The following is a 17,500-nucleotide window of genomic DNA, read 5'->3' on the forward strand; positions in this document are numbered from 1 at the left end:
GGCGGAGATGCTGAGGCACAAACTGCACATGGTCCTCGGCAAGATTAAAGTCTTCAGGAAAACCATGAAGATCAAGAACCAAATGATCAGGCGCCTGAAGAGCAGAGTGCTGTTGCTGAAGGCCAACGTGAAAACCGAAAGATTGCAGAGAGAGAAAATGCAAGTTACATTGAGCAAGTTGTACGTATTCGCAATACATATTGTATATACAGTGAGGGAAATAAGTCAAATGAACAGGTTATTCCTGGGAATATTATTTGTAAAGGAGCTTATTTACTGTCATCATGGCAAAGATAAAATAAATCAGTTATTAGAAATGAGTTAATAAAACTTATGATTAGAAATGTGTTTAAAAACGCTTCTCTTTGTTGAACAGAAATTAAGGAAAAAATAAACGGGGACTAATTCTGACTTCAACTGTATATATTACATAAAAACAAATATGGGCCTTTGGGTGTGTGGCCATACACAGTAAATGTGCTATACAAATGCACATTACATTACAAAACTATGTAAATGATTATACTAAAACAAGAACTAGACTTTTTTTCTTGATCTAATTATATATAATTTAGGCAAAACAAATTAAATATAGTCAAGGTGCACATATTTAGACTGTTAAACATGGATGACTTCTGACTGTTGTCATATTCCACTCTGGCATCCACACACAAATGCTAATAATGTGATTCATCAAACTTCTCGGCGATATGTAATATTTAATTTAATTTTAGTTGATCTTTATTATATTTTAGTTTCAACAAAGTGTTTTTATGTAAATTAATGATTTTCTTTACATGGAATACATGAAAACAAAACATTAATCTTGAAAATTAATGTCACCTTTGGTGTCTTCACAGACAGAAGGATCTAGATAGTCGACTCCAGCCTAAACCGAAGAGTCCAGACCTGTGAAGGAAAAAAAAACCCCGAACAAAACTAATTTATACTGGACTCCATAAAGCTGAATAGTCTCGGATGAGGAGATTCAGCTGTTTGTTCTGCCAGTCTTTTCCATTTGATGGTTCTTGCTGAGGAAATTACATTTACATTCTGTAAGCACTTAAAATGGTTGGGAAAAGATTTTAGGCTCTTCATTGTTTGGCGAATTGAAACATGCGGTAGTTTTGTTGACTCATGTGTGCATTGTATGCTGCTTATGCTCTACATCCACTTTTATATTGTACAGTTAGTTGTTTTCATAATAAATGATTGACATCTTGATTTTTTCATCATTTTATAATTAGTATTAAAAAAAGCTGTTGTACTGATTTTTATTCAGTATATGAATAATGTTTTAGTTTTAGATTAGCTTCTTACATTAATATTTAGTAAATATACTCCAAGTTAAAATCTCGCCACTGTTTCCAGTTGAAACCTAAAGTCTTAAAATGTTGGAAAGAGTCTTTAAAAAGATCTTAAAAGGTAATGAATTTCACTCTCTGATTCCTGTATATACGCTGTATAAACACACCTAAAGTCAGCAAATATAGTGAATTAAATAGTTGGTCATTTCCAAATACATCCTATTCTACATGAACAAAACTCTTTTAATTAAAACACATGGAAAACTCCTTTAATAAAAGAGTTTATTTCTGCAGATCATGAGGTAATTCTGCTGCGAGAAAAGAAATAAACATAAAAAAAGTCTCTGTTTTACCTTCGAGTTAAACCGACAGCGGAAAACTGAAGATTCACAGGTTTTGTGAAGAACTTTCCTCCGTTTCTGCTTCACCGTTTTTGTCCTGTATTTGGTTTGTTGTTGTCAGATGAGCATGTTTGGATCGTTTTCCCCTGAAAACGGTGGTCTCCTCTCCGTTCTCTCCTTCTTCTTGCTCCAGTCGTCCTCTCTTCACAAAGTGCTGAATCCTGGACTCCAGACTCTCACAGCGTGGCCGACTCAGAAGAGGTTGGTATTTCTTCTGCCGGGACCCTTCCATGAGCCAGCACTGTAGAGATGCCATCTCTAAAAACATAACCCTTTCATTATGTTTGTGGCTGTTTTCGCCCCATTGACTACAATGACTTCTAAGCAAAGTCAGACCTTACTGTCCTAATGAAATAATTAAAAATCAAGGGATGATCATATTTTATTTTGGAAAAATACACGTAATCTAGAGGCCTTTGCCTTTCATATAAGCCACTTCTGATACCAAATGATCAACTAGAAGTCAAGTTATTATTTGTTGTTCTTAAAACTTGGATAGGCGGCAAGACTTTTGTCAGGTAGTGTAGGAAAAACAAATACTATTGAAGTCAATTGTTACAGGTTTTCAGCTTTTTCAAAATATCTTCTTTTGTGTTCAACAGAAGAAACTCGAAAAGGTCTGAAACAATCAAGAACACGCAGACAGTGCGTGTTGGGATTTCATTGGTTTTTAAGCTTTGGATGGAGCATGAACACACACCTGTGCTTGTGTTTTGAAGGCCCTGGATCATGCCGAGCAGAATTTGGGTTTTCACTGAATTCTGGACCCAGTGTTGGTGAAAAGTGTTCAGGATGTGGATTTCCTCCTCCGTTTCATTCCTCCAGTTCACACCCTCGAAGTGGCAATCGTACAAGACCAGAGGATAGTCAACCGCCATACTGTAAAACACATGCGCTCATGAGAACTACATTTCCTAAAGCCTTGTCAGATGTTACTGACTGTTTTTAAAGAAGACCTATTATGCCCCTTTTTACACAATGTAAAATAGGTCTCTGATGTGTCTAGTGTGAGTGTTTGTGATGTTTCAGCTCAAAATACCCCACAAACACCCCTAAATTCACACACTGTTGCCACACATCTATGTTTAATCCCATAATAAACGTGATTTTTGCATAATAGGTTCCCTTTAAAGAATATTTTTAGCTGAAATGGTGGACCTGGTGATTGTGAAAATAGTAGGGGGTTACCAAGTCAGGTCAACAGCAACCAACAAAAATAAATAAATAAACAAACATACAGGCAAAACTAAAAATACCCATGTGTTATGACTACCAGCGATCCACAGTCCCTGTCATTCATCCGAACTACACATCTGTCACTGAACTACATATCCCATCATGCACTTTACTCCCACACCAGCTTCCAGATCAGATTAAGGGGTGAAGAGGTTCAAGACTAATGATGGACTATATACACACCTCACACACCTTGGCTGAGTCTTGTTTCCCTGTAGTGAACAGTTCAAAGTGTTATCCTTCTCTTGCCTTACCGTGTTATTGTTCCTGTCTTTGTTGTACTGTTAATATGAGTTTTGCCACCTGCCTCGAACTTTCCCGTGACCCCCTACTACTCTTTGATTATCTGTAGGCTTCCATTTGTTCCTGTTTTTGGACATTGCCGGCCTGACTTCTCTTTAATAAAGCTACAATTTAGATCCACACCCTTGTCGTCAACACCACTCATTACACTGTGTCTCATAATGAGGTCAACCAATCACTCAAGAATTCACTCTTGAATCAAAAATAACCCCCACCTGTACTGAGGTTTCCTTGGGTTTTTCTCCACATCCAGCAGTTGATCAATGATTTCAGGAGCTTCCAGCTTCTGTCCAACAAGCAGCAGTAATGCCATCATGCAGCGAACCTGGAAAAGCAGTGATGGGATGCAAACACTAATCATTTCAACTTATTTCAACAAATAACACAGTGTATAATTTTATTCCACTCTTCCATGGCGGGTCGTGTCACATGTAATGTTGACCTATAGGAGCACAGAAAGCTTTTAAAGTCTGTGTGAACTGGAAGCTTCAGCAGACTTTTATTTAGGTTTGAGAGAGAGAATGAAAAAGAGGGAAAGTATTGTATTTTAATTTCTTATATTTTAATATATTTTCTCTTTAATTACCCTTTTAACCCTCATGTTAGTATTTTTTTCTTTCTTATTTGTAAGTATATGTATTTATCAGAAACTTAAGTATGTGTTTTGGTCTTTTCTGCATGTATTTATGTATTATATAATCACTTTATGATTTTAGTCATTGTTTCGCAATGCTTTGGCATTACTTGACAAGTCATGCTAATGAAGCTCCTTTGAACTGAATTAAATTGACAGAGATTTTAGCCTTATTGTTATATCAGCTTCTCTATACCTTTATAAATATCACTTTTCTATAATCAAAAAGATTTATAACAATAAAAGACAAACAGCACACATATAAACAACACATAAAACTAAACACATGCACAAGATAAAAATACAAAATGTTTTAATTGATGATGATGCATTTCCAACTGAAACTGATTATGGAGTAGGGGGCGGGGTTTTAACTTTTGCTCTCCTCTTTCACTTGCAGCAAACTAATGACTGGAGGGGCGTGGCTAAGCATATCTCACCCAAGCCGTCAAACTGACATTATCAGTGAAAGTTGCCATTTCAGAGCAGAAGCAAATGATCAGATTTTTAGTGGACTGACTTGCACAAATTTAACTGTTCAGTTTAAGACAAAAAATGAGCACTAGAAAATTTAACTTTGTAAATTTTGATTCCAAACAAGGCCAAAATACTGCCGCGTTTATAAAGTATTCATCCAATGTTTGTTTACATTAATGTTTCGGTAAATCAGTCGCTGGTTTCACCTGGAAACTTCACCTTGCATCATCTTTAATTGATTAGACAGTAACATGCAGGCATTTTTTGCACTGACATGAGAACAGTCACAACTAATTCAGCAGTCAATAATATTGTGCAATTTGAACCTAGCATTAGCTTATTATAAAGCTTCCTTTGTATGTTGTTCCTTTTATATGCATTCATTCATTCATTTTCCTTGAGCTTAGCCCTTTATTTATTGGGATCACCACAGCAGAATGGACTGCTTACAATCAATTTGTTTACCTAATTCACCGATAGCGCATGTCTTTGGACTGTGGGGGAAATTGCAGCACTCGGAGGAAACACATGCAAACATGGGACACAGAAACTCCACACAGAAATGCTAACTGGCGCAGCCGGGACTCGAACCAGCGACCTTCATGCTGTGAGGCGTGCCAACCACATTTTATATAATTTATATATTTGTTTAGCTTGCCAAGATGCATTGGTATATACACTCGCCGGCCACTTTATTAGGTACACCTGTCCAACTGCTCATTAACGCAAATTTCTAATCATGTCAATGATCAATCCTATCATGTCAATATGGACCAAAATCTCTAAGGAATATTTCCAGTACCTTGCTGAATCTATGCCACGAAGGATAAGGCAAAAGGGGGTCCAACCAGGTACTAGTAAACCTGGTACTAGTAGTACCTGAAGGATTCAGATTTATACCTTCCAATCCATCTCAGCATGAATCAACGTTTATCCTTTCCTCATCATCCTGTTTCTCATCATTTTTATTAAATATGATTATTTGAATGAGTATTTAACGATGAATTGATTTTAACTAATGAATAAGTTAACACATTGCTTAATATAAGAATGTTCAGTGCATTTGCCTGTCTCTTTATAACTATTTTCAGGAGCCACAAGTGGAACTGAGGGCTGAGGACTGGAAGCAACTGTCTCTATTGTTATTTCTATAAGTTAATACTATATAAAATGCCTAAAGTGATTTTGCTATTTATACAGTTAATTATTTTAAGGTCATTTTCCTTTTTATTCAAGATAGACTTTGTGTAGTAAGGATATTATAACTGCCTGAATGTAGATTATAGCGGTTTTAACCAGTTTTGATAAAGACGGCTGAGAGTACACTCCGCCTTGGATAAGAAACAGATTGTACTTTAAGTGTGTGTGTTCTATTTGATTGTGGATCCGTTTCACAGGTCTGGAATCTCTAAACAGTCTAGTGGATGTCTGACGTATATGCTTAAGATATTGTTCAGAATTGTACACACGCACCCACCTGGAAATTTTCCTAGTCTATCTGCATTTTAACCAATCAGGTTAGAACATCTATATGTGTGACACAGTTAATGATGTTATGTGAGAGTATAATTGTTATTGATTTGTGATTGCAAGCAGAGCGGCCTAGGAACTCTTTGCGAGTGTTGAAGCTGGCTTCTGCTGATTAAACTGCAAACTATCTTCAGTAAACTTTATTTATTTATTTATTTATTTATTTGATTCTCTGACTCCGGCTCTTTTTCATCTGACAGACTGGTAATTCTTTGGGTCAAAACTGTACTTAATCCCTACATACCTAATAAAGTGGCCGGTGAGTGTGCATTGGTATATCCATTATAAGCACTGGTAGTAAAGGCCTGCAGTGTGATGCTTCCATTACCTGGTGATAGAGGAAAGCAAGACCTTTGACCTGGAAGACATAGAGCTGGTGCGGGTCATTGTGGCCGCTGGGGTCAAGTTGAGCTGGCTGGACACTGGCAGACAAGATGGTCCTCTGAAACTGCAGGACTCCATTACCGACATCCATCTTACAGAGGTTCCTGAAGTCATGCGTTCCCTCATACCTGCAGCAGCACCAGAAAAAGAGAGGTCATTTGGTCTTTGTTTTATTTTAGGGGATAGTTAATCCAAAAACGAAAGTGTACAGTTCATTTACTCTCCCTCAGGCCATTAAAGATGTAAATGGCTTTTTTCATCAGTAGAACATTAAGAAGATTTTGGTTGATTCATAAAATACATTCAATGGTCAACCATTTTTCAGACAAGAAATAAACACATACAAACAAGTCTAAAACAATTCCTATGGCTCCTAATGATACGCTGATGTTTTATAACGTGAAACACTCAGTGGGCTCTATTTTAACAACCTAGGCGCAAAGTCTAAAGCGAATGGCGCAAAAGCATTAAGGGTGTGTCCAAATCATGAAAACAGTTTCACACCCGGCACATGGTCTAACAGGGTTGTACTTTTTCTCTTAATGAGTTATGAGTGTGTTTTGAGCATAACATGCATTAAACCAATCTGAGTCTCATCTCACATTTCCTTTAAGAGTCAGTTGCCATGGCCCATTTCCACATGGGGGATTTTGTGAGCGGAAAAACTGAACGCTTCATTAGCGAGAAAACAGTTTAACAGACCATCTGCCAAAAAGAAAGAACGAGCCTCCTCCATTCGGCCTCTTTACTTTTACACTTTACTCCTTTACTTACATGGATAAGGAAATGGTGTTGTACGCACTCCACTGAAGACATCCATTAGCCCAGTGGTCCTCAACCACTGTGCCACGGACCGGATCAATTGGTACCAGGCCGCACAAGAAATCATTAATTATTTCCATTTTATTTATTATCTGAGTCTGAACGATCTTTTAGTTTGAAAAGTCTTTTATTTTGAAAAATGACTGTATTCTCTTGCTTACATCTCAGTCACTTAAGTGCCCAAATGTAACCCACAAGCGGCAAAATGAGTACGAAACATCTTTGGAAAGTTTCTTTGCTAAGGGGGAAATGTCCTGTGAAGGACCCACGAACTGCCAAGGAATGGATCCACAACTCATTTGTCAATAAATCAGGTGAATCCACCATGGCTGTGCTAGGGATGGAATGATAACCATTTAAGGTATACCGCGGTTAGAAAAAGTCAAGGTTTTAAAGGGGCCAAAAATTTCTGTTTTACCGTTCACATGCTATATGCAAGTCTTTTTTTGTTGAAAACATAAAAATAAGGTATATGCCCACCATAATAAGAGGCATTATTATTATTATTATTTACAAAAGAAAAATTAAATAGTATACATTAGCAGCAAATATATTAGCAAACAGTTCAGCCTAATAAAATTAAAAGCTATTATAATGAAATATTCAAGCTATTAAATCTCATTAGCAGTTTCTTCACTGTATAACTTACACATATTGATTAAAGAGCAACGAATGAATCGCTTATTTATTTAGATTTTTTCATTACATTAAATAACAGGTGTCACTTTAAAAATGCACGCGTTTAATGTTATAATGAAAGCTTTCGATTGCTTTCCTAACTTTTTATGCTCATTCAGGATGAAATCAGTTGTATTTGAAAAAACCCACCAAGATCGACATCTTTAGATATTATTATTATTAATTATGTGTACAGAATCCTTTTGGGAAACAGCGTCTATTTATAACTATGGAGCGCTTCAGCTGACAGTCACGCACCGCTATATGACTGTTTTGAAGAATGCATATGAAGGGGAGACAGCACCTGTAATGAAAAGGAAATGAATCGCGCCGTTTTTTATATTTATTTCAAAGTGTTTTCATGCCTAAACAAAAGCGAAAGCACAGAACAGACTCACATTTAAGAGCAAGGGACGGCCCCTGGTAGGTCGGCGGTATGGGTTGCGTATAGAGAGGCTTGGCTCTTTAATGTTTATTTGACACCCTTCAAAGAAAGACTGAAAATATGGGAGAAACACGGAAAAATACTTTTACGGGATGATAGCGGGATAGAACTGTAAATTACGGGAGAATCCCGGGAAAACAGGAGGGTTGACAGGTATGCTATAAGCTAGTGTGCTACAAAACAGTGACAAAATTCACATTTAGAAGATATAAACATCCAAAGCTTGTAGTTTGTCACTTCCGCCTAAATGGATCAACTGTTTTTTTGACCATCTCATATTTCATTTTCCCCATCAAATCTTGACCAATCAAATGCTCTCTAGTATCTGACAGGCTCCGCCCCTTTCAAGAAGCTTCTCATTGGAGTTTTATTTTTGAATCCACTTGAGCTCAATCACTCACTGGCAAAGCTGTGATAAAACAAAACACTATTGGCTGTTTTTAAAAATGGGAGGAGCTACTGTATGTCCCGACCTTTCAGTTGAAATAACACCAAACATCGAATAAAAACGCCCTTTTGTTGTCCTGCACTGACCGTTTCGCAGCCTCTGCCATGAGCTCCACATCCAGATCTCCTCGGGGAAAGTAGTATCTGTATGTCCGGGACTGGCAGTCAAAGCGTGCGCTGAATCCGCTCTCTACAGGGGCCCATTGCAGGATTCGGATGTCTTGAGGCAAGACTCGGTTAAGGATCTTCACATAAGGTAGCTCATCTGCCGAAGTCTTGCCTTTAACGTCAACATCAGCCGGGACAGTCACACCTAAACCCCCTCCATACTGGGTGGAGCGCAGGTCGATCGATATAACCTGGAGAACAGAGAAAAATAAATAAATTACAAGATAGACTATATCAAAGACCTGCCTATTACACCTAGTGCTGGCAATTTGTAACATTTGTCATTTTGTTGGAAGGGTTTTTTTAAATAAATATAATTATTATTATTTAATAACAATTTTTTTCATCTGTATGCAGTTATTCTCTGATAATATGTAATTTTGTATCTAATGTACTTCACTGGTGTTTATATATTTATTTTTCTTGTTTTGTTAACTGAGTTCATGAACGAGGGGTTAGGGAACTGCATTAACAATGAACAATATATTACTGTTTCATTCTCTCAATATTTAATTTGTCTTGTCATACAAAAGACAAATAAAAAGATTACATTAAAATTCACAATATATAATATATTCACAAAAGAATTTAAAAACGGCCCAAAATATATGTTTTCCAACAATGGAAGAAACGTTAAGTGTTTGCTTTTGAATATAACCTGGAGGAAAAGTTAATATAAGGAATTTACAAATATATAAATACATTAAGGATTACATAAATTCCTACACAAAACAGTAACAACAATCTTAATAATAAAAAGAAAAAATATTATTAATCTGGCATTTTTAATGTTAATTATTATTAACAAATTTCCAAGTTTCATGTTATTTTTTGTTGTTGTTATAATCTAATGATTAATTATTATAGTGTCAAATACAAAATTAAATAAATAAAAACTGGTTAAATGTTACTAAATGTAACAGTTATGAGAGAATTTATTTGTATTCATTTATTAATATTATATCTATATCTATATCTATATCTATATCTATATATATATATATATATATATATATATATACACATATACATATACATATATATATATATATATATATATATATATATATATATATATATACATATATACATACATACATACATACATACATACATACATTCACACACACACATACATACATATGTGTGTGTTGTTGTTTTTGTGATTATTTGCAATTCATGTTTTGGTTTAAACTATTTATCTAATTATTATTAAAGGATTAAATATTTTTTCTAAATAACATCTATATGAAGTTATCAGTTTTAAATTTAAAGAAAATACATAAATTGGTTAAATATAACTAGGAAAAATAATTATGAATGACAGAAATCCAGGAATTTACAAAATATGAAATCTGAAACTACTCAGATCACAAAAAGGCCACAAAAATATTAATAAAAATATTGATAATAAATTTTATTATTTATTTATATTCATTCGGCTTAATCCCTTTATTCATCAGTGGTTGCCACAGCGGAATGAACTGCCAACTTATCCAGCATATGTTTTACATAGCAGATGCCCTTCCAGCTGCAACCCAGTACTGGGAAACACCCATACACACTCATTCTCTCACACACACACACACACACTACAGTCAATTTAGTTTATTCAATTCACCTATAGCGCATGTGTTTGGACTGTGGGGGAAACCGGAGCACCTGGAGGAAACCCACGCCAACACTGGGAGAACATGCAAACTCCACACAGAAATGCCAACTGACCTAGCCAGGACTCGAACCAGCGACTTTCTTGCTGTGAGGCGACAGTGCTAACCACTGAGCCACAGTGTCGCCCAAATATTATTATTAGAATATCATTAACTCTTTCAGATTTTGGTTGTAATGTAATAATGTGCACTTTTCCTTTAGTAAAGCTGCTTTGAAATGATAAGTATTGTGTAAAGCACTATACAAATAAACTTGAATTTCATTTAATTAAAAAAATTAATGTTAAACATTTAATTGTTACAGTTTAATGACTATCATTGTGTCAAAATTAAATAAACATTTGTTGACAGACACTGTTAATAATTCTATCAGCTGAATAAAATATCATGGGCCAATCTTCATTCGCCATGATTGTATAGGCACTCCCTGAATAAATATAAAGACACATGATTCATAATTCAGTAAATGCAGACGGCAGCACCTGAGAGAAAGCGCTGACTCCTTTATCAGTGCGTCCGCAGCGGTGATAGCAGGACGTCTGTCTGTCCTGGATCAGTTTGGTCTTCAGCAGAGCCTCGAACAGCCGCGCTTCAACAGTATTGTCAGTGTTTTCCTGCACAGCGAAGCCCTGGTACTGCCAGCCCAGATACGCCAGACGCAGAGCCACGTGTCTGCGCGGGTGAGCTGAGAAGTCGAAGGGTTTTTCAGCTCTTTGCTTCTTCTGTCTGGACCCGCTCTCAGACGTTTGAGATTTCTCCTCCGTCTCTGCTCTCAGCTGAGCTTTCAGTCTCTCCAGCTCCTCCTCCAGAGCCTTCACTCGGACCCGCAGCATCTCTGATGACATCACAGCAAACTCCTGAAAAAAACACAGGGATAGTTCACTCAGAAAATCACAAATGGCCTCATTATTTACTCTCCTTCCTGTGTTTTTTAACATTTAAGAGTTTCTTTCTTCTGTTGAACACTAAAGGAGATACTTTAAAGAACGCTCTGTCTCTTCAGAGCCTTTAATCGAACCCGCAGCACTTCTGATAACATTGCAGGAAAGTCGCTTCTGACAAACACAGAGATAGTTCACTCAAAAAAACATAATCGCCTCATTATTTACTTTCTTTCCTGTGGTTGTAAAGATTTAAGAGTTTCTTTCTTCTGCTGAACACAAAAGGAGATATTTTGAAAAATGCTCCTCCTCCAGAGCCTTTACTAGAAGCTGCAGCACTTCTAATGACATAACAGCAGACTCGCTTCTGACAAGTTGGCGGTTTATTCTGCTGTGGTGACCCCTGATAAACAAAGGGACTAAGCCAAAAATGCTCCTCCTCCAGAACCTTTAATCAAACCTGCAGCACTTCTAATAACATCACTGTAAACTCACTTCTGACAAACACAGGGATGGTTCACTTAAAAAAATCATAATGGCCTCATTATTTACTCTCCTTCCTGTTGTTGTAAAGATTTCTGAGTTTTTTTTTTCTTTTGTTGAACTGATAAATCTCTCTCTCTTCTTGATATTCTTCCTGGTTTATTCTATTAAATGTGTGTAATGTTTTCTTCATGATGTCATTATGTCTCTTGAAATATTAAATATATATATCATAATTTTTGTTATGTCACCTTAGAAGCGTGTACATACACAGTATATGAAGGCTATTCTCATTCTTATAAACAATAAAAAGAGCTTTGTCTAATAATTCAGTGACAGTATTCAATGTTCTGTTCTCAAAACAGATGCCCATGTGAACTGGCTATTAATCTCCACGTGTTTGCTGCTTAAACTTTCACGGCGTCTAATCATTTCTCGAAATATACTGTCTATAAATCTACAAACATATTTGTATTTGGTACTACTTACGTCCGTCCGAGCTTTGAGAAAAGAGCGAATCCACAAATTCTGATTAGTAACTTTTAAACGCCGCACGCCATGGTGCACTGGCTTCAGGCTTCCGTAAAGCCACATGTCAGAATAAAAGTCCCGTTTAAAAGTGACCCACGTTCGCTAAATAAATCAGTGCTATAACTGATTTACTCAAAAGAAGACTGCATTTCTTGGTTTTTGGCTTATAAAATAGCAATAAAATTAAAACCATTTTTTTATCCAATAAAAATATTAATAAAAAGTGTTAATAATAATAAAAATAATAACAAAACCAATAATATTGATAATATCAATTATTATTACAAATACCATCATATCTATTATTATTTTAAAAATAGTAATAATTAGTAAATATAAAGTAGGTTATTATTGTTATTATTATTATTATTGTTGTTGTTGTTGTTATCATTATTATAATTTTTTAATTAAAATTAATATTATTATTACTACAAATAACATAATCTCCATTATTATTAAAATAAATAGAAACAATAAATATAAAGTAGGTTAAATAAAAGTCTGGATTCTGCCACTTTTCTGTAGGCTAGTTGCTATTACAATGTATGAAATAGGAAAAGCACATATAATTATTATAATTTGTTTAGAAGAAACCATATGCTAGCACTATGACTTTGTAACGTATAAATGTAGACTGCTGGATTAGCCTGAAAGAATATTTCAGAATTGCCATTTTAATTATAATATTTTGGTCAAATTTGAGCAGCTATATAATAATAATAATAATAATAATAATAATAATAATAATAATAATAATAATAATAATAATAATAATAATAATAATAATTCATTCATATTATTTTTGGCTTAATCTGAATCAGGGGTTGCCAATGAATGAACCAATGAACCGCCAACCGCCAACTTATCAAGCATATATTTTACCCAGCAGATACCCTTCCAGCTGCAACCCATTACTGGGAAACACCCATACAGCTAATAATAATAATAATATTAATAGTAACAATTTAATTGTAAAAGCAAAAACAAAAAATTCTCAATATAATAATAATAATAATAATAATACTATAAATAATAATATTATTATTATTATTATTATTATTATTGTTAATGCTTTATATTCTATAAAAAATACAACCTCGTTAATAATTAGTAATGAATTAATTTCGATAATTTGCAGTGTTGTGAATTTCTTTTTCTTTTTTTCTAAAGTTGCTGCTGCTTTATATAATAACACAAGCGTGCATTACACAACCCATTTGATCTGGAAAGATAATAACCAACAATAAACCTCTTTTGCATGTAACATTTTCTATTTCCTCATAATTTTCTTCCTGATAAACACTAGTTATTTAAACAGCCCTAACCTTTATCATACATGTATTATAATAGAAATCATGTGATAAACACAACCAAGATTCCCTGAGTTTTCTTGCAATCTGCAACCCTATTGGCTAAAGCTCTTCAGAGGCACTTCAGGCTGTCTCGTGATTGGTCGCCTGCTCCTCCATTGACACGCATTGCTTCCTGCTCACGCGACGCAAATCAATAGTAGAAAAGTTTAAAGTTTATTGTTCGCCGACATCTGGAACGCCGATGCCGCTGACGTCACAGAGCTCAAGATGATACATTGTATCCGCTGCGCTCTGATCGCGCTTCTGTTTATGACACTGCTGCATTCGGTCTGCGGCGACTTCCAGACTCTCGCGCATCTCCGAGCCAAAGCGAGCGATAAAAGTCAGTCGCGAGCCGTGCTGGATCTGCTCCGGAGGCTGCTGGGGAACCGGGCGCGGGATTTCATCGTGTCGGTCAACAGGACTCTGTCTGCGGACGGGCTGGACGTGTGCGAGCTGCGCTCGGCGAAGAACAACAAGGTCGTGGCGGTGGGCAGCACGGGGGTCGCGGTGGCCACCGGGATATACAACTATCTGAAGTACTTCTGCAATTGCCATGTGTCCTGGGGTGGAGATCAGCTCAATCTGCCCAGACCTCTGCCTGCTCTCACCGGCGTCCTGCGCATCAGCACACCGCACAGGTACAGCAGCAGCAGAGCATCTACTGCCAATCACACGTCGCTTTTGTGATTACAATTAAATCATGATTATTAGATTGAGGATAAGTTGGTTTAATATTCACACATTCAGACTTTCTCCTTAATTAAAAGGTATTCTTTGCAAAATTCTAAATAGTGAAATCAAATAAGCAGCCACCGACTACCAAAGTACAAGTTTACTGACAAATAAATGGCGCTAATGTTGTTTTGAAGTCATATTCACATCTGATTTCATACCGAATATTCAAAGTATCATGGTAAACACTATAGGGAGCGTGTCACAAGTTGTCATTGAACGAATGTGCGAATATAAAACCAACTTTACCTCAACGATTATTAGAGTCATTCATTCATTTTCCTTCGGCTTACTCCCTTTATTCATCAGGGATCACAACAGTTAAATGAACCGCCAACTATTTCAGCATATGTTTTACATAGCGGATGCCCTTCCAGCTGCAACCCAGTACTGGGAAACACACTCTTATTCACACTCAAATCAACACACATACACTATGGCCAATTTAGTTGATTCAATTCATATAGAGCATGTGTTTGGACTGTGGGGGAAACCGGAGCAGCCAGAGGAAACCCACGCCAACACAGAGAGAACATGCAAACTCCACACAGAAATGCCAACTGGCCCAGCCAGGACTCGAACCAGCAACCTTCTTGCTGTGACGCGACAGTGCTAACCACTGAGCCACCGTGTTGCCCATTATTATTAGTCAGTGACGGCAAAAGCTATATTTTCACTTATCACAGATTATTGTTGTAAACTAATACTAAAACCATATTACTAAAATCATTTGTGCTATAGTAATAATTATAATATTGATAACATTATTAATAATTATATTTATATGTGAATATGATAATTACTAATTTTGTGCAAAAAAAACCCCACATATATGAATAAAAAACAAACTCAGACTTTATTATGGCTGCATGATTTTGGAAAACTCTTGACATTGCAATATATTGTTGTACTGCGAGATGAATATAGTTTCACCAGATGATATCAGTAGCTCAATTTGGAAAGATTTCATTCATTTAGATCAGGGGTCACCAATCTTGGTCCTGGAGGGCCGGTGTCCCTGCAGGGTTTAGCTCCAACTTGCCTCAACACACCTGCCTGAATGTTTCAAGTGTACCTAGTAACACCTTTATTAGCTTGTTCAGGTGTGCTTGATTAGGGTTGGAGCTAAAATCTGCAGGACACCGGCCCTCCAGGAACAAGTTTGGTGACCCCTGCTTTAGATCAACTGGGATGATCAAGTCTTTCTCTGTGCAGGGAATCTGCATAAATTGTAATAAATTACAAGTATAGATAAAATAAATAAACAATATTTATGGTTTTCTGGGGAGTCTACCAGTATTCAAGTACAGAAATTAAACAATCAAATGTAAAATAACCTGGTCATAATTCAATTATTTAACGTCAGCTTAGTCCCTTGTTCATTCCACAGCGGAATGAACTGCCAACTACTCCAGCGTATGTTTTACACAGCGAATGCCCTTCCAGGTGCAACCCATTACTGGGAACCACCCATACACTCCCGCATTCACTCACACTCATACACCACAGCCAATTTAGTTCATCCAATTCAACTATAGCGCATGTGTTTGGACTGTGGGGGAAACCGGAGCACCTGGAGGAAACCCACGTCAACATGGGGAGAACATGCCAACAAACCCATATATATATATAAATGTAATATGTAGTAACATCTTTAATCTTTAATAAATAATCTAATCCTGTGATGTGGCTATTGCAGATAAACATTGACATTGGTATATCCATGCTCAAAAGATATATTGTTTAGCTCTACTTTTTATGAAAACTAAAAGTCCAGGATTTTGTAGGGACATATGTATATATTATATATTACAGTTGAAGTTAGAATTATTAGCCCCCATTTGATTTATTTATTTTCTTAATATTTCCCAAATTATGTTTAACAGAGCAAGGACATTTTTCACAGTATTTCCTATTATATTTTTTCCTCTGGAGAAAGTTTAATTTGTTTTATTTTGGCTAGAATAAAAGCAGTTTTAAATTTTTTCAAGACCATTTTAAGGTCAATATTATTAACCCCTTTAAGCTATATATTTATTTCGATAGTCTACAGAACAAACCATCGTTATACAATAACTTTCCTAATTACCCTAACCTGCCTAGTTAACCTAATTAACCTAGTTAAGCCTTTAAATGTCACTTTAAGCTGTATAGAAATGTCATGAACAATATCTAGTCAAATATTATTTACTGTCATCATGGTAAAGATAAAATAAATCAGTTATTAGACATGAGTTAACAAAGCACCAAATATGTTTAACTCAACCATTCAGTTAAATAAATAACTCAATGTTTTTTAGAGTGTACAATGATTTGTTTGCTTCAATTCTTGTGGTTTGTTGTGAAAATAAACAAACATTTATACATTTTCTTTTTTTTATCTCAAGAACCACTGGATTCACAAAACGGATTGAATTATACTAAAATACCACTCATTCCTCTATGAATTAACTGCTTTATGTTTCGCTTTTATTTGTATTTTTTGCTGTCATCATTTCAGCATTATTGAAATGACATAATAAATGAAGAATGTGACATCAGAGTGGAATTTAATGACATCACAGTGGAACTAAACGATGTGTGATGTCACAGTTAGGGTGATTATTGTGACGTGATTTATCAAAAAACACTGATTTCTGTCAGAATAATAGCATTCGTTATGTCTATTTAAGGCATCCCGGAGAATGTTTTAAACCTCAAGTGTTCTTAATATCTCTTATTTTTACATTTAATATATTAAAGTTGGGCAACACCTGATAAACAAGAGACTAAGCCGAAGCAAAAAAAAATTAAAATAAATCAATAAATGAATGAATGCATTTTAATATGCAAGTCTGTCGTAGATTAATAGCTTTAGATATTTCAAGCTAATGCACAGCTGGAGAATGCACTTATTATTATTTACATATTCATCCCTTTATTCTCATGGTAGTATTCGTATGCATGCATTTTAATTATTAAATCTTTCATAAATAATAACTTTCAATTTAATATTAAGAGAATGGGGTGGCTCAGT

The 17,500-nt window shown here is 35.6% G+C and overlaps 3 protein-coding genes across 4 annotated transcripts in view; 2 read left to right on the forward strand and 1 right to left on the reverse strand.

Moving 5' to 3' along the window:
* Nucleotides 1–1,859, forward strand: part of si:ch211-40k21.9 (THAP domain-containing protein) — a 4,470-nt gene extending 2,611 nt beyond the window's left edge. Inside the window, exons 2-3 of one of the 2 annotated variants that reach the window (XM_056450888.1) lie at nt 1–180; nt 1,770–1,859. The exon at nt 1–180 is cut by the window's left edge and continues 582 nt beyond it. In XM_056450888.1, coding sequence (XP_056306863.1) covers nt 1–180; nt 1,770–1,773 — 184 coding nt within the window. In that variant the 3' untranslated portion in view covers nt 1,774–1,859. Of the gene's footprint in view, nt 181–860; nt 954–1,769 lie in introns of those variants that run through there. The other variant, XM_056450887.1, reaches the window with a different exon arrangement.
* Nucleotides 1,576–12,486, reverse strand: pus3 (pseudouridylate synthase 3). The gene is made up of 7 exons (XM_056450886.1): nt 12,356–12,486; nt 10,985–11,359; nt 8,752–9,023; nt 6,217–6,400; nt 3,463–3,572; nt 2,409–2,587; nt 1,576–1,966 (listed from the first exon to the last, which is right to left on the reverse strand). The coding sequence occupies exons 1-7, from the start codon at nt 12,458–12,460 to the stop codon at nt 1,695–1,697; spliced, it is 1,497 nt and encodes a 498-aa protein (XP_056306861.1). The 5' UTR covers nt 12,461–12,486; the 3' UTR covers nt 1,576–1,694.
* A 1,391-nt stretch (nt 12,487–13,877) lies between these two features.
* naglu (N-acetylglucosaminidase, alpha) overlaps nt 13,878–17,500 on the forward strand; it is a 17,611-nt gene continuing 13,988 nt past the window's right edge. The window contains exon 1 of the mRNA XM_056450346.1: nt 13,878–14,390. Coding sequence (XP_056306321.1) covers nt 13,978–14,390 — 413 coding nt within the window. The 5' untranslated portion in view covers nt 13,878–13,977. The remainder of the gene's footprint in view (nt 14,391–17,500) is intronic.

The sequence above is a fragment of the Danio aesculapii genome, chromosome 24 (assembly GCF_903798145.1).
Source record: "Danio aesculapii chromosome 24, fDanAes4.1, whole genome shotgun sequence".
Classification (NCBI taxonomy): domain Eukaryota; kingdom Metazoa; phylum Chordata; class Actinopteri; order Cypriniformes; family Danionidae; genus Danio; species Danio aesculapii.